The 24,031-nt window shown below is 64.4% G+C and overlaps 3 protein-coding genes across 4 annotated transcripts; 1 reads left to right on the forward strand and 2 right to left on the reverse strand.

The window, feature by feature from the left end:
- Positions 1-3,810: 3,810 nt before the first annotated feature.
- VWA1 (von Willebrand factor A domain containing 1) lies at positions 3,811-9,361 on the reverse strand. Of its 2 annotated transcripts, XM_082404738.1 has the most exons (4): positions 8,945-9,133; positions 7,274-7,831; positions 5,311-5,589; positions 3,811-5,202 (listed from the first exon to the last, which is right to left on the reverse strand). In XM_082404738.1, exons 1-4 carry the CDS (start codon positions 9,009-9,011, stop codon positions 4,865-4,867), a joined length of 1,242 nt encoding a protein of 413 aa, XP_082260864.1. In that variant the 5' UTR covers positions 9,012-9,133; the 3' UTR covers positions 3,811-4,864. The 2 variants fall into 2 exon arrangements, 1 of the variants encoding a protein (XP_082260864.1); XR_014248194.1 differs by lacking the exon at positions 3,811-5,202 and having other exon boundaries at positions 5,452-5,589; positions 7,274-7,436; positions 8,945-9,361.
- A 6,212-nt stretch (positions 9,362-15,573) lies between these two features.
- TMEM278 (transmembrane protein 278) lies at positions 15,574-18,515 on the reverse strand. The gene is made up of 2 exons (XM_082404906.1): positions 16,938-18,515; positions 15,574-15,946 (listed from the first exon to the last, which is right to left on the reverse strand). The coding sequence occupies exons 1-2, from the start codon at positions 17,211-17,213 to the stop codon at positions 15,722-15,724; spliced, it is 501 nt and encodes a 166-aa protein (XP_082261032.1). The 5' UTR covers positions 17,214-18,515; the 3' UTR covers positions 15,574-15,721.
- ANKRD65 (ankyrin repeat domain 65) lies at positions 16,938-23,556 on the forward strand. Its single transcript, XM_082404822.1, is given in 9 exon segments — positions 16,938-16,961; positions 17,323-17,398; positions 18,468-18,667; positions 18,772-18,911; positions 19,278-19,371; positions 20,666-20,886; positions 21,071-21,605; positions 21,984-22,245; positions 22,248-23,556. Coding segments are annotated over 7 exon segments (1,527 nt in total). The 5' UTR covers positions 16,938-16,961; positions 17,323-17,398; positions 18,468-18,511; the 3' UTR covers positions 22,367-23,556.
- Positions 23,557-24,031: the final 475 nt, after the last annotated feature.

Here is a 24,031-nt window from a genome sequence, read left to right on the forward strand (position 1 = left end):
CCAGGGTGAGGGGACACAGCTGCCCCCGAGAGCCCAAGCCAGCAGAAGCAGAGTGGGCCCCACCCAGGCCCAGTGCAGAGGACTCTGCCCCCAGAGCCTGGCCAGCAGGTGTGGCTCCTGAGTCCCCTGCATCTGGCCAGACCCTTGGGGAGCTGGGGCTTTCCATCAGGCCCCAGGACTTCCCAGCACTGAGGCTGCAGCGCCAGCTGCCCAACCTGCCCAGTGTCTCCCAGGGACAGAAGCCTGTCCACTTGAATTTGGAGCCCCCCAGCATCACTCTTCGGTCCTGCTCTCCTAGGACAGTTGGGCCTTCAGGGGCGGATCTCTCTCCCTCACGCAGCTGGGCCCCCTCCGCTCCCATTCTCTCTTCAGGTTCCAACAGGACCTGCTGGTTCCAGTCTCTGGAACCCCAGCTCACGCGCCCCAGTCCAGCCGAAAGAAAAGCTGCTGGCCCGGCCTGGTCCCCCGGGGCAGGGCCTCCGGCTGCTGGTCCCCACCCTACCCACCAAAGCCCTCTCCGTAGGTCCCCTGCAGCTCCTCCCCTCCTGGCTCCGGGGTGAAGAGGCTACGAGGGGAGGGAGCACGGAGCCCTCAGGGCCTCATTTTCCTGCATTGTGTTTGCTCTTGGCGAGCAAGCAGCTCTCCCCTCCCCCCGGGAGCCACGCCCCACCTCCCCACCAGCTGGACCGACAGGCCCACCCAGCAGAAGGCCAGCACAGCCAGGCCATCCCCAGAGGCACGCAGGGTGCGGGGACCCTCAGCACAGGCGCTCAGCTGCCCGGCCACCACGCTGAGGACAGGAGACATGCTGTGAGCGTCGACCTGCCCCCTGAAGGGCTGAGCTGGGACCTCTGCCTTCCCAGGAGAAGAGCCGGGTCAGCTGCATAGTCTGGACAGACCTTGGAAGCAAGTCGCTCAAGCCCTGTGGCACTGATGGAGCCCCGGTGTCGTCTGGGAGGGGCTGGGAGTGGCGCCTTTGGGACCGGCCTCCAGTGCCCTCACGTCCAGTAGGGGCTGGCCCTGGGGCAGAGGAAGAAGCGGGCCTGGGAGCTGGCCAGGGCCCCAGGCCCACAGCGAGTTGAGAAGCTCGTGGCTCTCACCCCCTCCCCTGGGAAGTGCTGTGCACCCCGCGTGCGGCACCAGAGCCGGGTGGTCGTGGCCTCCGCTCCCGTGGACACTGTGGTCAGGGGCTCAGGCAAGCCGCTGGCCATCCACTGCTCTCCCTGTGCTCGTGCACACACCTGGTGGGGACGGGGGCCTGTCCTTCCTGCGAGGCTTTAGTGTCTGTGGCTAGGACGATATAATTTGTCATGGGTGCCTTCACGGACACTTCTGAAACATAAGCAATGAGTGGCAGGAGTTTTAACTCCTGGTGAGAACATGTCAGTGAACAGGGTTCCCGCCCGCCCCACCCCGCCCCTGCCTGGGAGACCTCAGCCCTCTCCCTTCCCAAGAAGGGCTCTGGCCCGGGAGCCCCCTGCCGACGGCCGGCAGCCAGAAGCACACCCTGCCCTCTCCACCTCCCACCTAAGGACTGGGACCTGTGGGGGAGGGTCTCCAGGGTTGGGGGGGGGGGCCCTCTCACCACACTCACCTCTAGGGGGAGCTATGACTTCCACTGGCATTTTTGTTTTAATGGATGTTGGAAGAAAATTTTTCATCCCAGAAGAAAAGCACAGACACACAGCTGTCGGCCTCAAGCTTCCTGAGCTGCCCCCTCACCACAGCAGGAGGCTGTGAGGACTCACACGTCTCACTCAGCGGCCTGACACCATTTATTTCTGTCGCCATGGTAACAGCTCCTGCTCCAGGGAACTACCAGTGGCTGCACCACCCACTTATGGACACCCACCTCCGGAGACCTGATCCAGACCCAGCAGCCATCTGGCCTTCTCACAGACAGCCTTTGTCCATTACCTGGCCCTCGCAGCTCCCTGCCGTCAGGCAAGCCCTGGGCTGCAGGGAAGACCCCACGCGGGATGAGTGTGACATGCAGCCTTGGGGAAATCCTTGGCTTCTCCTCGTCAAGTTAGGAAGTGGCAGCAACCTTCGTGAGTGTGAGAACTGTGCCCGCCCAGCATCACCAGAGGAGCCTCCCTTTGGGGTCCCCTAGAAGCGGCAGGATCCTCCCCCGCCTGGCCCACTCCTGCCGCAGGCACCGGGGCTGCCACGCGGATCATAACCTCTTGCACGGCCCTTTCTGACTTTCAGGTGCTCCCAGAAGCTCGCAGTTGCCTTAGGAAGTGGCACGTGTAAGTCCCTGCAGGCCTCAGCCTGGGCCCCAGACCCAGAGTGGACCACGGAGCCAGGGCCTGCGAGTCAGGGGATGTAGAGGGAAGGGGTGGAGACCGGGACAAAGCTGTTTCCTGGAGACTCTTTCCAGACGTGGCCCAGACTCCAAGACCTTTAAGAACTGCCTGGGATGATGCAAGGGCGGCACTTCCGAGACAAGGGCTTCCCGGAGGGGCGTTCCTTGGCCTGGAGGTGGATGTGGGGCTCCTCTCTCTGGGCCTCAGCATCCAGCAGAGATGAGGCAAGGCTGGAGCCTCTTCCAGGGGGTGGGGGTGTGCGTCTTCCAGCTGCTCTGCCCTCTCTCGGGGTTGGAGGCATGTTTTTGGGGAAGGGGCTCACAGCCCAACTTGTCTTTAGTATGTGACTGAGCCACTAGGAAACGCCCCACCAGCACCTCCTGCTTTTTCTCCTGCCGCCTGCACGGTGCGCCGCAAGCTGGGCTCAGGGGTGCAGCATGAAAGGGGTGCCCCTCTGGGCTGTGACCCGCGAGCACCCAGGGGATTGGGGTGGGGGATGCAGGCCTCCACAGGGGGAATTCTGCCCATCAGGGATGGATCAGGCCCAGGTCCCAGGCCCGGGGAGGGTTCCCCTCCCTGGTCAGTGCTGTCTGGGACCCTGGGACCCTGCTGTTCACGCTCACCAGCCTTGGGATGGGGCCAGCTGCTGAGATCACAGGAGCCTCTGACCCTCAGCTGACTGCTGAACGCCGCTCAGGGTGTAAGCAGAAACCTGCAGTGGCACAGGCCACAGTCCCAGGCTTCCCTCAGCCTGCCTTGAGGGGGTTGGGGGACATGGAGGAGAAACAACACCCACCCACACGGCCCCACCACCCAAGTCTGGCCTGGCCAGACACTACCATCTGCCCCTGCGTCTGACTCGTCAACTTAGCCCCGCTCCCCACTCTGCTCACACAGGCAGGGCAGGGGTCTCTGGGTTCACACACAGCCTGCCCCCACGAACGCCGAGCACACTGAACTGGTGGGCGGTGTGGGCTGTGGGCGCCTGAGCAGGGGGCCACGTGATGCTCAGAGGCAGGTGCTTGGGAAATGGTGGCAGGCGGGTGCACCTGAAGCCTCCCCGACAACACACCCACCAGGCGGGGGCATGCAGCCTGAGACACCAACCGGGGCCCCGGAGACCACCTCTCAACATGCAGTTGCTTGGGTTAGGGGCTCTCCTTCCCATTAGCAGGTGGCAGCAGGAGCCAGACTGCCATTGAGGGTTTGGCTGGGCCAGCAGAGGTGGCGGCAGCCCTGCAGAGGGCCTGCCGTCCCAGGTCCCAGCAATGCCCTCAGAAACGGGGCCTGCGCTCTCTGAAGAGGAGATGCACAGGGAGGCCGCAGGGGGCACGGTGGCCTGAGTCCCAGCACTGGGAGGGGGAGGCTCCCCCCTCCTCTTCTCCAGCACCAGCCGGGGTACCATCCGTCCTCCACCCAAGACGTTTTTCTTAACTTGCAACCTTTTATGGGGCTGGCGTGTTTTCACAAGGAATAAAGCACTCTCAGGAGACTGCAGGGCTAAGTTTACATCTGATTTACTGTATCTTAAAGTCTGGGGCGTTAGTGGGGAAGAGGCAAAGTGAGCACTGAGTCAGCGCAGGCGGAGGAGGAGGTGCCTGGTGGGGCTGAGGGAGAGCAGCACTGCCTTGGGACTTGCCTGGTGGCCCCAGGATAGTAAGGAGTGACAGGAGGTGGGGTCAGAAGACACTGCAGAGAATGGCTGGGGCGCAGCACCCAGGGGAACCGTGCTTGTCCCTGCCCCTGCCTGGAGGCCCTCCAGCCAGAAGCAGGGAACGCTCCCTGCAAGCGCCAGCCTTGGGGTCCCGCAGGAACAAGCTCGCCTGTCTCCAGGGTCCCAAATGCCAAGCTCCTGTCCCATTCCTCCCAAAAGGTGCCATCTGCGTCCCAGTGGCTGTGGCTGGGCCCAGTGGGGTCCTGGGTAGGCAGGAAGGGCCACTGTTCCCAGCAAGCACTTCCCCCAAGCCGGCTGAGCATGCCGGTGAAGACTGTCCCTCCAGCCACCCAGTTGCTGACCACACGATCAACTCCCAGCACTTCCCCTCCCCTTTCCCAGACCCTGCTCCCTCCAGGAAGCCTCTGGGGACCTGGCCAGAGCCACCTCCTTCCCTTCCCATCCAGGACCTGAGTGGCCGGAGGGGACTCAGAGCTGCCACGGAGACCAAGCTCCTTCAAACAAATGCTAGCCTTTGCCACCAGAGGGTGTGGCCCTTAATACAAGTGTAAGGTCCGGCCGCCCAGGCGCCCTGTGGTCCTGGGCCCAGAGCCATCTCGGGTCTCACGTTCTCAACGGGACCCCGACTCCTTGTCCACCTCCCCGCTAAGTCCTGCCCAAGCTCTGGGCCAGGCAGGGGAGGGAGTCGCGAGGGCACGCGCCGCTGCCAGAGCTGCCGCGGAGGGTCAGGCGAGGCCGCGTCCTGAAGGGCGGACGCCGAAGCAGGGCGCCCTCTTGCGCGGGGATCCCGCGGGCCAAAGGCCGGCCAGCATCCCACCCCCGGGGCAAGACCCACCGAGCTCGGGAGAAGGGCGCCCTCGGGTGCGCGGGCGCGGCCGGCTCACGGCTCCCGGCCCCCGGCGCCCGGCGACTGGGGGCGCGAGGCGCGGCTGCGCTCGCCGTCGGGCGTGCAGGCCTTGGCCGACAGCGCCCTCTCGCGGCCGGAGCGGAAGGCCGCCGTCACGGTCACCAGGTAGGCGGTGCCTGGCGCCAGGCCCTGCAGCGTGGTGCTGTTCCGGCCCGCGGGCACCTCCACGCGCTGCGCCGCGCCGCCCCACAGGGGCCCGACCTGCACGTGGTAGCCGAGCGCGGCGGCCGGGCCCAGCGCCGGGGCCCAGCTCACGCGCAGGCTGCGCGGCCTGGCGTGCGAGACGACGATGCGCTCCGGCCCGGTCTCCTCTGCGGGGGAAGCGCCTGTGAGCTGGGAGGGGGCCGCGCCGCCCGGCCCCGCGCCCTGCCCGGCCGCGCCCGCACCCCCAGCCCGCCTGGCCCCGCGTCCCGCCTCACCCGGCAGAGTGCGCACCCGCAGGTGCTGTGGCCTCAGGAGCCGCACGTTGGACTCCGGCACCAGCGCCACGTCGTAGTCCGTGTCAGGGTCCAGGCCGGCCCAGGCCCAGCCCGTGGCGTTCCCTAGCAGCTGCTGGCGGCGCGCCGTCCCCGGCTCGGCGCTGGGCGCCAGCTCCAACAGGTAGTAGCCCGAGTCGGCGGTCAGTAGGGGCGGCCAGGCCAGACGGAAGCTGCTGGACGTGACCTCGGAGGCACGGAGCTGCTGCGGCCACATCGCGTCTGCGGGGTTGGGGGCAGAGGGTCAGAGAACAGAGGTGCCTCCTCGCGCCCGACACTGGGGCTCTGACTGTTGACTCCCGGAAGACACCCAGAGGCGGGGAACAGGGCGCGGGGCGCCAGGCCAGCCCCGGCCACGCCCACCAGATCCTAAGGATCCGCAGAAGGACATGAGTGCAGCCAGCCCCCTACCTTGCCCCGTCAGCAGCTTCCCTCCTGGCCTGAGCTCCAAACTCAAACCAGTGCGGAGGTATAGCAGCCACCTCCCACCCAGTCCAGTGGCCTGGACAAGGGCCCCTCAAAGGTGGCAGGATCCAAACTGTCATGATGTCAGAGAACAGAGGACCAGCCCCCCCATCCAGCCTGAGTGGCCGGCACAGAGTCTGGGGTCAGCTCAGCTCTGAACAGTCAAGGAAAAGGGGGCCCACAGTACAGCCAGGAGAAGGGAGCCACTGGAGAATGCCCCGAGGGGCAGGAGAGATGTGACAACCCCAGGAGCAGCTGGACCTGGAGTTTCGGGTGCTGCCGGCGTCCAGTCCCCAGGAGAGTGTGTTGGGAGCACTCCAGGGTGGGACCCCCAAACGTGTGTTACTCCTGAGCTTTGATGCCGAGCACCACAGGGCCGTCTGAGTGGCCGTGCAAAGGGGGTGAAGCTCATAAATGTCTGGACAGGGTTAAGCCCTTCGGGACCCCATGCTGCCTTCTTTAATGCTGGGTGTGCAGCTGCCCGGCTGGCACGCCCCTCGCCCATCCCCCACACTCAGACCCTGCCCCCGCTCCCAGGAGCCCCCGCCCTACTGCCTCACTGCCCTGCAGCCTTGGGTTTTTCCTGTCCAGCTGCTTGCCCTTTCTCCTGCTGTCGCCTCCAGGCTCAGCCACAGTGGTTGACCCAGGGGCCACCAGGGCCAGGTGTCCTGGAGTAAATCTTCGGAAGGATACTCTACCTCCCTCCAACCCACAGTTCAACCCCTTCCGGTTTCAGGTGGACGATTAACCACAGGTGGAGACTTGGGAGGACCCTGGGGTCGTTGGCATTTTTCAGTGGCTACAGCCAACCTTGCCAGTGACCAGGCCCTTCAACACCAGCTCCCTCTTCCGCCAGGTTTAGCTGGGTCAGGGGGTTCCACAAGAAACTCGGAGGGGAGCTGCTAGCCCCCGCAGTGGGCCCTCCAAGTTCCGCCCTCCTCTCCAGCAATCCCCAACCGCCTGCTGTGCAGTCCCACTCCAACCCCTCCGCGGCTGCCCTCGCCCCGGGGAGAGTAGGGCCCTAGCTCTTGGGGGGCAGTCTCGGCCCTTCCTGACCTGGCCCTCCCCCTCCCTCCAGGCTTGGTGGGCCCCTCTGCAGAGTCTCCAGGCTTGCAACCTCCTACGCTTCCTCTCCAGGTGGACACATTCCACCAGATGCAGCGCCCGAGTCCCTCAGCCCACACCAAGTCCCCCACTCTCCAGCAGAGAGCCCCACCTGGAGGTGCTTACTCAAGCCTGCCCCTCTGTCCCGCCTCAGCCCAGGCTGGGGGGCGCCTGGGGTGAACGGCTGGAGTGTGTCCCTGGAGGAGCCGCGTGTGCACCCCTGTGCCTGCAGCCCTGGCCTCTGCTCCAGACGTGCGAGGTCCTCCTGGAGGCTCACCTGGCCCTCCTCCTGAGATCCCCGCTGGGGTTCCCCCGGGCCCTGCCTCCTCCCACCTACCAAGAATGGAGCCCCTCAGCGCCTGGGTGATGATGTGCAGGTCATCCACATCCACAAAGTGCAGGTGCTTCTCAGCGGGGGCCGAGGCGGCGGCCGACAGCTCCAGGAGGTTGCCGCGGCCGGTGCTGACGATGAAGACGGTGACGCCCAGGTCCTTCAGCTCCTGCATGGGGGGCCCCACGGGGTCGCTGGAGCCGCCGTCTGTCACCCACACCAACACCTTGGGCACCCCCGGCCGGGCCCCCGCCGCCTTGGCAAACAGCTGCTCCTTGGCGTATGCCAGCGCCAGGCCAGTGTTGGTGTCACCCATGCGCTGGGCTGCAGCGCGTATGGCGTCCTGGACGGCCGAGCCTGAGCTGTGCTGGCCGAAGGGGAACTCGGTGTGCGGCCGACTGCCCACATGCACCAGGCTGGCACGCAGGGCCCCAGGGCCCAGGGGCAGCAGGGCCGCCAGCTGCCCCAAAAACTCCCGAACTCGGGAGAACTCATAATGAGACACGCTGGCCGAGCTGTCCAACAGAAACAGCAGGTCCCCCTGGGGGGCAGATGCCGGGGGGCCTGGGGGAGAGGGAAGGGTTCAGCCCCAGGTGGTGGCCCCCAGACAGCCCCACACCCAGGGCAGAACCCCCAGGGCCTGAGCTTTCCCTAAGCTGGCACTTGCCCTTACCCAAGGAAGCCCTGAAAGCCTGCTCAGTCACACCCCAAAGGTCCTGGGGTGGCACCCCGGGGGGGAGAGGGGTCCTAAGCCAACAGGAGGTTCACACTCTCAGCAGTTCCAACTCTGCACCCTGGCCACATGCCTGGGGCACCCCCTGGGCTCATGTCTCATCTGCAAAGGAGAGCTGACCCCTCCAAGCCCCCACACCCTCCCTGTCTTCAGCAGACTCTATGTGAAGGCTGGACCCGGCCCAGCCCCCAGGAGTGGTGGGTGGATGGGTCTGGGCCACCAGGGCTTGGCTTTCAAGAAGAAGCCTACACCGCTCAGCCTCCAGGTAAAGCAACCGGTGGGGCGTGCGGTGGGGGCACAAAGGCAGCTGGGGAGACTGGGGACAGAGGTGGAGGCATGGGGGGGGCAGAGGTGGAGGCATGGGGGGGACAGAGCGCTGACTGCAGCCCCTCCCAAAGACCGGAGTCCCGGTTGGAGTCCTGACCCCACTTACAGATGATGTCACCCCTCCCCTGGCCCCCATCCTCTGCTCCACCTGGACCCAGGAAGCAGGTTACCTGCTGCAGCAGCCCGAGGGCCCTATCAGCCCCTCCGGAGCCTCCCCCTTCCTCCCGGCACCCCGGGGGGCAGATGGGGCCCTTGGCCACTGTCATGAGCAGACAGGGGCCTGGGGTGTCTCGGTTCTGGTCCCGGCCTTGCGGCCTCAGTTTCCCCCAACCCAGTGGGGCGACGCCAACCCTCTCACCATCCCTCTATTAACGATCACTCCAAGGAAAGGGAAACTGAGGCAGGGACAAGCCTCCCCGACAGGCCCCATCCCCTCCCCGTCCAGGCCCCAAGATCCCGCGGAGTTGCCGGCGGGGCCCGCGCCACAGGTGGGTGTGGTCCCCTGCCAGCTGCCCCCGCCCCACAGCCGCGGAAGGAGAGCGTGGCTCGGTGCGGACATGGTGGGGGGGGGCGGGGCGCCGGGACCTGAGTCCTGCCCGGCCGCCCGCCGCACTCACCACGCTCCGCGCCGCTCCGCGCCAGCCGCAGGCTCAGGGCCAGGCCGAGCACCGTCCAGGGCAGCATCGCGCGCGACGGGACGGCCACGCTCTGCCTCCGCTCGTGGCTCGCTCGCTCCTGAGCTGCGGGGCGCGCGGCCGAGCGGGCCAGACCCGGGCCCCGCCCCCGGGAGCCCCCGCCCACCGCTGCCGCGCCCCGAGGTCCCGCCCTGGCGCGCGCGCTGCCCTGCTTGCGGAGAAGCACCGGCTCCGGGGAGGCGCGCGCACAAAGGGCCCAAACGTGCGGCGACACGCGGCACTCAGTGAGATGCCGCCGAGACACACGCGGGTGGCATGCACACACAGACACTGCGGTCTCCCTTTCCGGCTGTAAGGCCTTGGAGTCAGCCCTGTCCCCTACCCGCTGCCCCCAGCCCCCAGCCAGGAGCTGAGCAGGGAGCCACCAAGCTGGGTCAGCCCTAGGCCTTCTGCCCTTGGCTCCGCAGTGTTGGGAGTCCCTGAAGCCAAGCCCAAGAGAGCCCCAGGGGGTATGAGAGTGTGTAGGTGACACCAAAAACAACGTCCCCCCCAACAAGTCCCAGGCTCTGGCCACAGAGCCTGGGGAGGGGCAGGTGTATGGGAGCTGTGACATGTTCCTCCAAGGAATGACCAACAGAGATCAGAAGGGTGGAACTTAGAAAGGAGACAGGGCGTCGGGAGGGGAAAGAAGCCTGAGACCTTTAAGGGGGAGCTTCCCAGGGGACACCTCACCTGGCTTCTTAGAGGAAGAGGCATAGGAGCTGAGGATGGCTGGTTCAGGCCTGTCCAGTGTGATCATGCTGGGCATATAGCTGTCCCCATAGGCCCTGCCCAATGAGGGGCTCAGGGCTGAGGCCAAACTCCAGGACTGAGGACAGGACCCCCCAAGCAGCCCACTGGGGAAACCCTCCACCGTGACCAGGAGCCTTGCATCTGGGATCTTGGCTAGACCAGAGCAGAGGTGGTTGGCTGCAGGGGACATCCCGAGGGACACTCAGTGCCCCCAGGGCAGATTCCTTGCCCTTAGGGGAGATGGGGCAGTGTCCCGTGGGCAGGAGTGAGGTCCAGAAGAGCCCTGCCCCCCTCCCTCCTAAGATGCCTTCCTGTGGGGTCACCGCCGCCCTCTCCCAGCCACTCCTCTCTGTGCAGCTGGGTGGGGGCACAGGTCCCCCACGGGGAGGCGGCAGGGCCATCTCTGCCAGGATGTCCCCTCCCTTTCCCCCCTCCCCAGGAGAATGCCCAGCAGGGAGGACGGATGGGACTCAATGGTCTTCCTTCCTCCCTCTGGCAGGTGAGACGCCAGGCTGGGAGACAGACTGGAGCTCTGACTTTGCCTAAAAAAGGAAGCAGCTCAGCTAAGCCTGAGGAGCTGGGGCAGGAACAAGCAAGAACTCCGTCCCCGCCGTCCCCCCCCCCACCCCCGCCGGGAATCTTGGCAGTGGTGGGGCTGGCTCAGCTCCACAGACCTCAGGCCTCGGCTGGGACCAGAAACTGCCTGGTGCTTCCGCCTGGGCCCCAGGGGGGCGGCAATGGGCTCGAACCCCCAAAGTTCAGGGTGTACCGCCCAGAGGGACCGTGCCTGGCCCCCAGCCCTCCAGCACCCGGGGCTGAGCAGGGCTGCTGCGGAGATGGGGCTGTGAGCGGAGGCAGCTGGAGGAGACCCGGGGGCCCCGCGGGGAGCTGACCCAGGTACAGACGGCCTACACGGCTTGGCTCCTGCCCCATCTCACTGGGCACCCACCAGCAGGGAGCGGGCCACACTGGATCTGCCCTGTGGGTCCCCACTCCTGCCCAGCGGTGGGCCCACTGTCACACCTCGGCTATGCTGCTGGGCTGACGGGGAAGTTTCCGTCCCTTCTGGAAAAACTGAGCCACTCTTCTTGGCCATGACTCAAGCCCTCGAGGAAGCAGGCCTCCAGTCTCTCCATCAGAGGGAGAAGGGACGGGGGCCTGGCCTTGGGAGCGGTCAGCCAGGGCCTCTCCCTAGCCTTGGCTGAGCTCGGCCACCTGCCTTGGCCGAGAGTCCCTCCAGATGCTCACGCTGAGCTCTGGCCTGACCCCCGCAAACCGAGACCAACCCCCCCCAGGGTCAGCTCTGCCCCGCTCAGTCCCCTGATCTGCCCTGTGGCTCAGCCGGCCACACCTTGCCCTGCTGCCAGCATCACGGTGAGTCTCCTCACTCCCCACCCCGAGGTGAGACATGGGCAGACGGAGGGTCCCCAGAGAACACAGGGGTCAGCCAGGGGTGTAGTGGTCAGGGCCAGGGCTGGGCTTGAGACAGACGCCAGAGGAAGCACAAATATAATGGCCGGGAAACATTCTTTCTGAAGGAAGACAGGCCTGGGGGCAGGGGGGGCAGAGAAGGACGAGGCGTCCAGGACACATCCGGCCCTGGCCTCAGCCCCCTCCCTCCCCCGGGGCCAGCCCCTGCCTGGTCCTGTGTTCTGGGGACCAGGAGGAGGGAGCAGCCTGTGGCCTTGGACCCGTCCGGGAGTCCCCAAGCATCACTTCCCAGAGCTGGCACACCCTGCCTGTCGGTTCACAGGCAGGTGGACGGGGCTCCACAAAACCCAGGGACAACGTTGCTCTCCAAGCCACCGCCCCTGCTCCCCGCCGGTCCGCGGGAACGCGCCCTCCTCCGCACCGTCCAGGCCTCTGCAGAGAAGAAGGGCCTTTTGTCCCCAGCTCACTGTGGTCATGTTGACCCCCGGGAAAAGGGCAGCTCCCGGGGCCTCTGACCCCACCCCTGACCCCAGCTGAGAGCCCGAGGGGCAGAGTGGCCTGGCCCCACCCCTCCCCGCAGGGACGCCTGTGATGCTGGTTTTCGTGTCAGTTGTGTCTTACACAGGCACCCACACACACAGCTGGGAACATAGAGACCAGAAGTGGGGGTCGGCTGCTGTGGGCCTGGAGGGCAGCGTGGGCGAGCCTGAGGCCCCCTGACTGCACGCAACAGTCACAGGAGCAGAGGGAAGGGGTGGCCAAGAGCGGCAGGGCCCAGAGGCCCCTGCCGATACCCACCCACACATTCTTCTAGGCTCGACTTGCCTGTTTGTGGTCAGGGACGTGCCAGAGCCTGAGGGCCAGTCCTGGGGGTCTGGTGGTCGCATCGTCTCACTCCCTAGGGGCCCAGGCCTGCCCCTCGTGGACCCAGAGACGACCCCTGCCCAGTCCTTCAGCCAACAACACCCAGGGTGGCAGGGAAGACAGCTGATGGGGTGGGCAGCCTGGGTACGGGGGTGGGTGCCACCCCATCTGCATTCATCAGTCATCTCTGTGCTGCGCCCAGCCACACGACAGACTCTGCACTGGGGATGTGCAGGCACTGGGCAGAGCCCTTGTCCTCCCAGCCCTGCCAGGCTAGAAGGGGGATGGGCAGCGGCAAGTTTGCAAAGATGCATGTCTACTCATTTTCCCCTTGGAGGGTGGGGTCATGTCAGACCAGGGGGTCAGGAGCTAGAGGAAGTACCAGAGCCCTGGGGTGGGGGCCTGGCAGTGTATGTGAGGGCAGCAAGGACGCCTGGGAGGCATAAAGGGCAGGGGCAGGCTTCATGGGGGTAGGCGAGGGCCCAGGGGCAGGATGGGGACTGATGCCAGGCCTCGAAGAAGTAGAGGCCCAAGGGCACAGCTGGGAGGCAGAAAGGGAGGCAGGCAGCCAGGTGCTCCTGGTTTTCAGCCTGTGCAGGGAACTGAACAGTGGTGCCCTTCCCAAGGTGGGACCCCTCCCTAGTGTGGGTTCCCTGTGCTGGAACCTTCTGTAACAGGGAGGTGACCCTCATACCCTGTCCTAGCCCCAAGCAGGGTCCAGGCAGGCGTACATGGGGAAAGAGAGAGCAGGGAGGGACAGAACTGTGTCAGCACCTTGGTTGGGGGGAGTCCCCAGGGGTGGGGGTGGGACCACGGGGCAGGGGGAGGGATCTCAGTCCCCAGAGTCAGCACAGGGCTGGCTCTGCCTGTTCCTCCCCAGCCCACCCAGCACAGCTCAGTTTCTGCCCAGCACCCCTTGCCTGGCCCACATGCCTGGGTGGGGTTGGGCTCACACCTGGGGTACAGACCATGGGGACAGAACGGGCCAGCTCTCCTAGCCCTGCCTAGCTGCTCACCACTCAAGAGTGTGCCTGCAGACACCTGGGCTGCTAGGAAATGCTTTGTGAATCAATAAGTGGCCTTGGGCAGATCAGGGAACCTTGCGAAGCCCAGACTCTACAACTGTGGGGTCTGGACAGTGCCCCCCCAGGGGTGTGAGGACCAGCAGACAGAGGGGATGCAGGCACGCCCTCACAGGCACACACATGTACACCCACACACGATGCACACACGCGCACACACACAGGCACGCGCGTGCACGTGCACCCCATGGCCAGGCACGCTCTTTCGGGGCAGGGGCCTGGGGACTTGCAGAAAGAGAATTTTTTGCCCAAAGTGGAGGTCTCCTCTGACCCACCCAGTAGCTCAGGGCCTCTACCCTCCACTTTCCCGTCCTCCCTGATGGCTGGCCCCCTAAAGCAGACCCCTAGGCTCCTCTGTCAGCCTTCCACAGCCCCCCACAAGTATTCCTTTTGTGAGTGGGTGGGCAGAGCTGGAGCTGAGGCAGGCTGTCCCCGGGGCCAGTTGGAGGCCACGCGGGGCTTGGGCAGGCCTGGGAAGCCAGGACACACCTTAGGAACCAGTGGCCTCAGCAGCTGAGCTCCCCATGGTGGCCTCCCCGCCCCCACCAGGCCCAGCTGTTGTTTTGATGACTCCAGGGCCAGGCGGAGCCTCAGGAGAGTCCTCTGACGCCTGGCCAGAGCCTGCCCAACCCTAGGCAGGAGGGGAAGGAAGGCGGCCTCGGACCGGGGAAGCTCTCCTCGGGCACGGGGCAGCCCACCAGGCTCCCGTCTGACCGGCCACAGACAATTGGAAAACCCCAAGGACTCCTGCTGGACCCGAGCCAGCCCCGCTTCGGGCCCTGTTCAAGCCACGAGTGAGCCCTGAGTGCTGATCCTTGGGCACATCTGGGCCCTGACCTCCTGGTCACAGGTGGAGCCCTGCTGGCCACATGGTGTGCTAGATCCTTTCCAAGGCCTTCCAGCTATTACTAGATTCTGGACGAATTACAACAAACACATTTTTAATACACTGCTGGGCTTACAAGGCAGTAGATATCTTCCAAGCCCCCTCCCCTCCAGGAAACGCTAGAAAGAAGTGCATAAATAAACAGAAGCCTAGGGAACAGAAACCCAGGATGATGAACGGAAACAAATGGGAAAGCAGAGAATTCCCTGAACACAGGGATGGAGAGCCACACTGCATCAGGGCCACAGTGTGGGTGCCCTGCACAGTGGGGTACTAACCAGGACCCTAACGGGGGCCCAGGTTGGTCACGCCTCACAAGGGCATCCTCTGTGGAGGGACGTGGCCTCAGAACGTTCACAGGTGTGGGCTGATGCTTAACAAGTACAAACATTCAAAGAAACGATATGCTGTTACTGAGTCAGCAGAAGCAACAAATAACAGATTTAGACCCCCAAAGGCAAAGGGAGTGCAGTTGTTAGGTACAGTCTGTAAAATAACTATGTGTGGGGCTTCCCTGGTGGTCCAGCGGTTAAGACTCCATGCTCCCAATGCAAGGGGTGAGGGTTTGATCCCTGGTTGGGGAGCTAAGATGTCGCATGCTGCAGGGCACTGCCAAAAAATAAATAATTAAAAGAAAAAAATAGAAACAACTATGTGTGAAATGTTCCAGAAGTCAAAGCTGGAATCCAAATCACGAGCATGCACCAAGAGATCATCAAAATCATCAGATTTGAATAAGAAGTGAGTAGTATAACTTTTAGATAGGAGACACAATAATTTAAGTTAAATGGATGTGATGATAATCAGCAGATTAGACTCAGCCAGTGCTTAGTGAACTCAAAGAGGGAGATGAGGAAATTGCCCAGAACGCAGCACTGGGAGACAAGGAGATGGAAAACACAGAAGAGAGCTGAACTGACATGATGGTAAAAGCACAATGGGAAGCATTCACGTAACAGGTGTTTCCCAAGAAAGAATATGTAGAATGAATGAGGCAGAATTGAAGAAATAATGGTTGAGAATTCTCCAGAACTGACGAAAGATGTGAATCTGTAGAAACGGGACACACCGTGTGTACCAAGGGGATAAATAAGAACATAGCCACAACCAGAAACATGCTTAAAAGCACAGAAAGCAAAAGACGGAAAAGATCTTAAAATTATCCAGAGAGAACAGACAGAGCCCTCACTCTAAACGCTGACCCGGGTCTCGGGCTGAGCCCTGCACGCCCTAGTGCTCTGGCCACTGAAGTTCTGGAACCGTGGAGCGTGGAAGTCTCCCCACCTCTGGGACTCGCTGGAGGCCGCTGCCGGACCAGACAGGGGGCCCGCAGGGACTGCCCGTTGTCGGGGCACAGGAGCCCAGGACAGCCACAGTGGCAGAAGCCAGGAAGGCCGCCTCTCTCCGAGCCTGGCCACGCGCCCCTTCTCCGAGAGCCATCTCCCTGTTCTCTGGGGGCGTCCCAGCCCCTCGGCGGCTGCGGGGACTGCGGCGGCCGGTGAGGGTGGGGAAGGGCCGTCCCGGTCCGGGGGAGTCCGGTGCCACCTCGCGGCCCCTCGGAGCACTGCGCACGGGGCCGCGCGGCGCGCACGGGATTTCCCGGCCGGGACCTGGACGCAGACCCTGAGCTCACCAGCCTGGGGCCACCGATGGGGGACACGGGGGGAGTTCGGGGGCCTCCGGGATTTGGAGAGGCCTCTGGGGTCACACCCAGGCGCAGAGCTGCTCCTCCCCGTCGGGGTGGCGGCGGGGTCCGGGACTCCAGGTCGGGGGTGGCAGCAGCGAGCGGAGGCGTCGGGCCAGGCGGGCGCGGGCGGCCGAGGCGAGTACCAGCAGCGGAGGCAGCGAGAGGAAGCCCGACACGATGAGCGCCGCGGAGCCGCGGTCGGACAGCAGCGCGCGGCACGCGGGGCGGGGCGCCGGGTGGACCTGAGGGCGGGGCGGACGGTCAGGCGGGGCGGTGGGGCCTCAGTTCCGAGACAGGGCCTGGCAGCAGGTGGATGGGGCGGGAGCTAAGCCCCGCTTCGGGTGTGAGTCGGACGGGGGGAAGCCGGTGCAGATGGACCGGGGCGGGGCCTGGTAACAAAAGGACCGGGAGAGGGCGGGGCCTCAATTCCGGGGCGGGGCCGGGGGGGTAGAGGGATTGGGGCGGGGCCTGAGAGCAGGGGGACCGGGGCGGGGCCGGGAGAGGAGGAGGCGGGGCCTGAGGTCTGGCAGAGCCGGCGTCGTGGGGGCTGGGGCTGGCTGTGAGCCAGGCATTTCTGAGCCGAGGATGGGAGATGGGGACCCAGGCGGTAAATGGCCCGAGTAGGAGTCCCTTGAGGATAGCTCTCTCTGCTCTCCCATGGCCCTTTCCTAAGTTGGCATCTGACCCCGAGGCCCTACCCTGGGGTGTCGCCAGCTGGCGCCACCTTGTCTACTGCGGCCCAGCGTTCGGCCCCCTTCCCCCGGCCCCCCCTTCCCCAGATGGGCAGAAAGGGGCCCATCTGCCTATACCCTCCCTATCCCAGACCAAGCCATAAACCCTTCCGTACGTGGGGAAACCTATCCCAGGGGAGGAGGGGTCTTCAGTGTGTTGGGGGAGGCTGGAGGATGGGGACTGTGGACTGCTTAAATCTGACAATATCCTTCTCTTCTCTTCTTGGAACCCTCCTCCTCTTCCCACCCTGCCCAGCTGTCCAGGCCCTGGCGGCTCCTGGTACAAGGCTGAGAGGCCTCAGGGGAGGGGAGAGAGCCGTCCCCTTGGGTGGCAAACAAAAGCCCTTCTTTTGCTGTGGCCTGTGGCGGGTGGGGGGGCGTGGAGGGGGGTTGGCAGGAGAAGGAGCTCTTCAGGGAGGGGCACACGTGCCTCCAGGGACCTGCACTCCCCGAGGACCCCAGACAGTTCCTCAGCCCCGCGCCCGTGGACTGCTCAGCTCACCCTCGAGTGGCACAGGAATCCCAGGTACACAGTGGTGGCTGCGGGCAGCAGCAGCAGCAGGAACACGGCTGCGGGCAGCAGCAGATGGAGCAGGAGCGCAGCCAGGGCCCGACGTGGCAGCTGCAGGATCCCCCGGCCTGGGGCAGCCGGGCCCGCCCACCCTGGGGACATCGGGTCTGAGGCCTGGTGGTCAGGAAGCCTTCGGGGCAGCATGGGTGCCGTGTCTGAAGCGCCCCCTCCCTCGTCCTCCTCTGTCTCCCTCTCCTGCTCACTCATGCTCTCTTGGCAGTGGGCCTGGTGGGCTCACAGCGGTGGTCACGTGGCAGGACTGATGCCCACCCTCTGTCCCCCCACCCAGGTCAGATTAGCAACCTTTTAACCCTAGGTTGCCAGGTCAGACCTCCACCCAGACCCCAGCAACCAGATAGTGGACTCAGCTGGAGGGCAGGACCCTGGCCCAGGTAGGTCCAACCCTGACCATCAGTCTCCAGGGCCACACCTGAGCCTCAGGTCCTCGCTGCCAGGCTGGCCCTCTCTCTGCCAGGTTACTTACAGCTCCAGCCCTGCCCAGTCTCCCCCGCCAGCCCCGGCGTGCTCTGGTCAGAGCCTGTACAGCTGTCCTGAGAGCTCAGCGCTGGGCCGTCCTCCCCCCAGGTCCCGCCCTCTCCCCACTTCCAGACCCTGCACACAATGGTTTCATTTCATGAGTCTCAACCCTGGCAACTGCCCCATCCGTAGCCGCCACAGGAAGGTCAACGTCTGACCTAGCCCCCTATGGTTCCCTCATCCCCAAACCTGGCCCCTCTCAGCATCAGAACAGCCCCAGAAGATGCTGGGTGCCCACACTGCAGGGCTGTTGAGAGGGCACGTGGATAACGTATGTGAAATGCTTAATGTGGGACTCAGCACACAGTAGGCACTCAATAATGGCAGCTACCATTACAGGCATCCTTTGTGTCAGAATCCAATCCATCCTGAAAACAGGGGGAGCGCGTATTCTGTGATTTCAAGTAAGGGGGGGAAGCATTCCCAGCCCCTCCGAAAACCCCAACTAATCTCTCCAAATATTACCAAAATACTCGTAGCACCTAACAGCCTCCCGGGGTTTCCGTGCACGACATACAGTGTTTTAAACACCACTTACAGGGACTTCCCTGGTGGTCCAGTGGGTAAGCCTCTGTGCTCCCAATGCAGGGGGCCTGGGTTTGATCCCTGGTCGGGGAACTAGCTCCTGCATGCATGCCACAACTAAGAGTTCACATGCTGCAACTAAGAAGCCTTCATGCTTCAACTAAAGATCCCACATGCCGCCCGGCGCAGCCAAAATAAATAAATAAATAAAATTATTTGAAAAATAATAATAATAAATAAATAAACACCACTGACATAACTAGCTGACACTTAAACCACTGAGTAGGTTGTCTGGGAGCTGGATGAAGGAGGCCGGGTGGCACCAGATGCGAATGTTTCTCTTTCCCTCCCCCTACAGTCCGCCTCATCCCTTCCAACTTTTCTTCTAATGTTTTTCAGGCCTCTCAAGCTCACCAGCACCCTTCAGACACGTAGGGAGCTCGATGACAGCGACATGCACAGCTTGTTCAAGGGACGCGGGTGGAGACACGCCGGCCAGGACAGCTGCTGAGGCCCCCTGCAACACACGCCAAGCCCTGCTGCCCAGCACACGTGCAACTGAACTGCTTGCACTGGCGCACGCGTGTGAAGATCTCACGGTAGCTGTTTATTTATTCTGATAGTGAAGTTGGGGTAAAAAAGAGAGTTCAGACAGCAAGGGTATTGGACTCATCTCCTTTCTAAGCCCCACCCTCTCCCCCAGGTCCTCCACTCATTCATTCACTCATTCAACAAGCACTCCGTTGAGCTCCCGCTGTGCGCCAGGGATGACGGACGCCTGTGGATTCAACGCGGAGGGAGGCCAACAGAAGCCTCTGCCTGTAGCGGGACAGCTCTTTGCAGGTCACTGAGCAAGCTGCAGTGCCCAGGCCATGGCAGAAGCCGGGGGGGGGGGGGACAGGCCCCACGGCCCAGTCTCACTGCCTTCTGCCTGTGGGGAGGCCACCAGGAGGCAGTTTCTAGCTTCCTTGGCTCTGATGAGGGACAGGACGGTGCACGGGGCCCCCAGGGCGCGGCTGCAGCACAGAGGTTGCTCCTCAGCAACAGGGTGCCCCTCCCACCCCGTGTCCTCGCGCCCCTGTCATCTGGCCCTGCTCCTTTCAGCGTCTTCCTGGGTCATCCTGCGGGGACAGGGTGCAGAGGGCTGACACCCTTGCTTTTCTGGCTTTTGCCGGCAGCTTAACCAGTAAACTGTCTGCGTCCACCCAGAACACCTTGCTCCTTACGGGACGAATCTGCCAGCCTGTATGACGTGCTCTCACGAAGCTCTCATTCTAAAAGAGGAGTGACCGTGGCTTACGGGGTAGGATCCGTGTGGCTTGGGAGTGGGACGGGGCCTCTCAGCCCCTTGCCTGGAGACCCACCCTTTGGATCCGGCACCTGGAAGGGCTGCCCTCTCTGGAGGGCAGGGCCCTGAGGAAACCTCGTCCGTCTCTGGAAGCTCGGGAGGGGCTGGGGTGGGAGGCACCACCCCAAAGCCGTGCTGCCTCTTGGTGAGCGGTCATGAGAGGCGGCTGGAGGGACAAGGCTGCAGAAGCCGCCCCACTTCCTTCTCCCGTCTGGGCTCTGGACGGGTGGCCTCACCCAGGGATTGGGGGATGGGAAGGCACCTTCAGGGCCTGCCACCCACCCCGGCCCACCCTGCCCCAGGGCCCCAGAACCAAGGTGACCAACCTGGAGGCCTTACTGAGGGCTTCCTGCAGCACCACGTCCACCGTCCAGATGTAGCCCGTCTCCTAACAGTCCTCCCTCTGCCTGGCTCCCTCCTTCAACTGCCTGGGGCTCTGCCCCTTCACAGCCCCTGGAGACCTGCCTCAGTCTCCTCTCAGGGGGCTTCCTATCCCACCCCTTGGTCCAGGCTGCCTGTCTGGTGTCCCTGGAGAATCTTCTGTCCTCACGCAGCATCTGGGTGGGGGGAAAGGGTCCCACCTCACCCTGCCCACCACCCAGCCTGGTCTTGGCCAGCAGGGACAGGAGTGGGGCTGGCGGGAAGGGCTCGAGGGGGGGACCCGGAGGACCCGGGGGAAGGTGTGTGGGTGTCTCCTGGGGGCGAGTCGTGGCACATCAAAGGCTGTGCTCCTTGAGGAGCTGTGGTCCACGGGCAAGTTCCTGCCTGCCTGGTCTTTGTCTCCCGGGAGGGAGGACAAGCCAGAGGCCCTGGCAGTTGGCAGGTGCTGACGGCTGCTGGGACAGGGGCTGTGGCCCGCAGGCAGGGCCTCCCCTTAAGTTGCTGGGTAAACAAGTGGAGAACTGGCCCTTAGCCCGGCCCCCGGGAGGCCCCACCGCCACCGCACAACTGCAGCTCCAGCCTTCCACCTTCTGGGAGCAGATACCCCACCGCTGTGACTTCAGGGGGAGTTTCATGAAAGGGCCACCATGCTGTGGCTGGGCCGGGACGGCATGTAGAGGACCCCCAGCCGGAGGACAGAGCCCCTGGGTGGGCTCGCTTTGGGGGTAGCTGAGAGCCAAGGCCGTCAGAAGGCTAAGTGGTAGCCAGGTTCCCCTGGGGAGATAAGGGGGTCCTTGTCGGCCTGGGGACAGTGGGCTGGATCCAGCCTGGGCCTCCAGCATCCATGCTGGATTCCTGTTCTTTCCAGATGGACTCTAGGGTCTCTGAGCCTCGGAAGCAGGACCTGACAGAGGCAGGGGCAGAGCAGGAACTGCGGTGGTTGGAGCTGGGCTCCGAGGAGGCCCCAGGAGCTGGGACAGAGGGGCCCAGCGCCCCACAGGCCTGGGGGCGCCTGCTGCAGGCCGTGTGGAAGGGTCACGTGGGCCTGGTGACTCAGCTGCTGCGGCAAGGGGCCAGTGTGGAGGAGAGGTGAGCCCAGGGGCAGGACCGGTACTCCACGGGGGTGGGGGTAGGGGTGGTGGCTGGTGTCCCTTCAGTGGGAGACGGAGGCAGCTCTCCCTTGCGGGGTGGAGAGGGTTCCCTCCTGGGCAAAGGTAGCAGGTCTCTTCCCCGTGCCCCTGCCCTCGCCCATGCCGCCCTCCCCGCCCCGCAGGGACCGCGCGGGCAGGACCCCGCTGCATCTGGCCGTGCTGCGCGGCCACGTGCTGCTGGTGCGTCTCCTGCTGCAGCGCGGGGGCCGGGCCGTAGCCGCAGACCGCGTGGGGCGCACGCCGCTGCACGAGGCCGCCTGGCATGGGCCCTCGCGGGCGGCCGAGCTGCTCCTATGGCGCGGGGCGTCGGCGAACGCGTGCTGCGAGGCCGGCCTCACGCCGCTGCACTGGGCCGCCGCGCTGGGCCGCACGCTGCTGGCCAGGCGCCTGCTGGACGCACCGGGCCCGGGCTCCGCGGCGGCGGACGCGCGCGGTTGGACGGCGGCGCACTGGGCGGCCGCGGGCGGCCGGCTGCCGGTGCTCGAGCTGCTGGCGGCGGGCGGCGGCGCGGGCCTGGACGGCGCCCTGCTCGTGGCGGCCGCGGCCGGGCAGTCGGCAGCGCTGCGCCTCCTCCTGACGCACGGGGCGCGGGTGGACACCCGGGACGGCGTGGGGGCCACGGCGCTGGGTGTCGCGGCCGACCTGGGCCGCCGGCAGGTACGTCTCGGCCCGGCCCCCGGAGTGATCGTGTGGGTGGTGGGGAGGGGCCGGGCACCAGGGCCCTGAGTGCCGCCCTGACGTCACTCCCCTTGGTAACCAGCTCTTGGAAGCCCAGGGAGGGCGCTGGGCCGGCAGCACCAAATATTTATTGGGCACCGGCCGCGGGCCTGAGTCCAGCCAGGCCCCGGGCGCTGCAGAGGGGCCACAGGTGGCTCAGGACCATTAGGGGGCAAGTGGGGTCTCCAAGCAGAGCCCCAGCAGGTGCCATAGGTGGCACCAAATAAGGAAGCAGCGTGGAGAAAGGGGGCGCTGAGGGCAGCTGAGCACTGTGTGGCCCGCCCAGGCCAGCCCTGCCCCTGCCCCCGTCTCTTCTAGGACATGGAGATGCTGCTTGAGCACGGGGCCGACCCAAGCCTCAAGGACAGGCACGGCCGCTCTGCACTCCACAGGGCTGCTGCTGGTGGACATCTGCTCGCCGTGCAACTGCTGGCCGCCTGGGGAGCGGAGGTGGACGCTCGGGACACATTGGGCCTCAGCCCCCTGCACCACGCTGCCCGGGGAGGCCACATGGAGGTCGCCGGCCACCTCCTGGCCAGGGGTGCGAAGGTCGACGCCGCTGGCTGGCTCCACGCGACCCCCCGCATCGTGCCGCGGAGCTTTTGCTGAGCCGAGGGGCCAGCCCCACCCGGGGGACGCAGTGCGGGGAGGTGGCCCAGGACCCGGGGCCTGCCGTCTGCGGAGAGCAGGAGGAGCCCTAGGGGCACAGGGCCCCAGGGCTGCAGGGCCAGAGCAGGACCAAAGGCTCCAGGCTCCCGCGGCCTTCAGGGCACGCAGGCTCCTCTCCGCTGGTCTGAGGCCACCTGCCAGGGTGCACGGGAGAACACCCCAGAGGTCCCTGGGGGAGAAGGAAGCAGTGGCCGGAGACCCAGCAAGAAGCGTGGGGCTGACCTGGAACCATTCCAGACTCCCAGGGCCACGTCAGCCCTGCAGCTCCAGCCCTGTGCACGCTCTTTGGCGGAGAGACTGAGTCGTGGCCACAGAACTGACCAAAACCCGATGGGCTCCCGTTTGTCCGTCCCCCATCGGGGTGTCAGCCTCGGTGCTCCCCCCGGGCACACTGGCACTCTTACTGTGTTTCCTTAGATTCAGTATTTGTCTCTTGGCACCCACTCACTAATGACAGGGCCAAACGAACGGCCAGTTGTCCTCCTCTCCCCTGCCGTCCCTACCCACGCCCTGAACGGCTGCCTTCTCTCACATGCCCAGCTGACATCCCTCTGCCTGAAGTCATCCAGGGCCAGGCCTGCCTCTGTGCACCAAGGCCCACTGGATTATCAAACAAACCAATCAGAAACTGTTTCCCTGCCCTGCCCTGCCCTGCCTTTTCCGCAGGAACCCCAATAAAGGCCTGAGCCTTCCCCGGGCCCCTGCTCTTGCCTCCCGATCGACACTGCTGCTTCTGCCTGTGTCCCTGTGGGGCGTGGTGTGCCCTCCCCTCAGGAAATGTAAGGCATAAAAATCTGCTTTCAGGGGCTTCCCTGGTGGCGCAGTGGTTAGGAATCCGCCTGCCAGTGCAGGGGACACAGCTTTGAGCCCTGGTCCAGGAAGATCCCACATGCTGCGGAGCAACTAAGCCCATGCGCCACAACTATTGAGGCTGCGCTCTAGAGCCTGCAAGCCACAACTGCTGAAGCCCGTGCGCCACAACTACTGAACCCACGTGCCTAGAGCCCGTGCTCTGCAACAAGAGAAGCTACCGCAATGAGAGGCCCGTGCACCGCAACGAAAAGCAGGCCCCACTCGCCACAACTAGAGAAAGCCACCGTGCGCAGCAACGAAGACCCAACACAGCCAAAAAAAAAAAAACAAAAACCTGCTTTCAATAGCTTTAGCCTCTCCCTGTCATCACTCAGCCATCTCTGTAAATTAAAAATCCTGTAGTACAACAGATACAGAGTGACAGTTGTCTCTGATTGTCCACACCTGCATCCTCATAGAAAATCAATGTCCTTATAAGATTTTTCTGGAAGAACAGCTTTAGAGGACAGATTTCATCTTTTGAAAGTGAGAGCCGTCTTGCTAAATCAGCGCCTCTGTCCGGGGACCCTGGGAGCACTTGGATTTTACCCCCAAGACGACGGAAGCCTTTGGGGAACGTGAGCTCACGTGACACGGTCTTTTGGCTCACGGGGCCTGCAAGTGCAGAGTGGACTGAAACTAGGAAAGGAAACCCAGGAGGCCAGTGAGATGGTGGCGGCGGGAGAGACAGGCAGAATTGGGACGGCTCTGTGGGCACAGCCCTCTGGACTTGCTGATGGCTGGATGTGGGGAGGGGCAGGGAAAGGGAGACATAACGATGACTCCTGGCGGGGCCTGGGCCCGAGGTGGAGGGGCGGGTGGGAGAGCAGATGCACAGGAGACGA

This window comes from Balaenoptera borealis (genome assembly GCF_965194805.1).
Source record: "Balaenoptera borealis genome assembly, chromosome: 1".
Lineage (NCBI taxonomy): Eukaryota > Metazoa > Chordata > Mammalia > Artiodactyla > Balaenopteridae > Balaenoptera > Balaenoptera borealis.

Coding starts and splice junctions, on each gene's coding strand:
- VWA1 (XM_082404738.1), bottom strand. CDS start 9,011: ATGCTGCCCTGGACGGTGCTCGGCCTGGCCCTGAGCCTGCGGCTGGCG. Junction 5,590..7,273: donor GCTGAGGGGCTCCATTCTTG/GTAGGTGGGAGG, acceptor CCAACCCCGCAG/ACGCGATGTGGCCGCAGCAG. Junction 5,203..5,310: donor GCGGGTGCGCACTCTGCCGG/GTGAGGCGGGAC, acceptor CTTCCCCCGCAG/AGGAGACCGGGCCGGAGCGC.
- TMEM278 (XM_082404906.1), bottom strand. CDS start 17,213: ATGAGTGAGCAGGAGAGGGAGACAGAGGAGGACGAGGGAGGGGGCGCT. Junction 15,947..16,937: donor GATTCCTGTGCCACTCGAGG/GTGAGCTGAGCA, acceptor CCCCGCCCTCAG/GTCCACCCGGCGCCCCGCCC.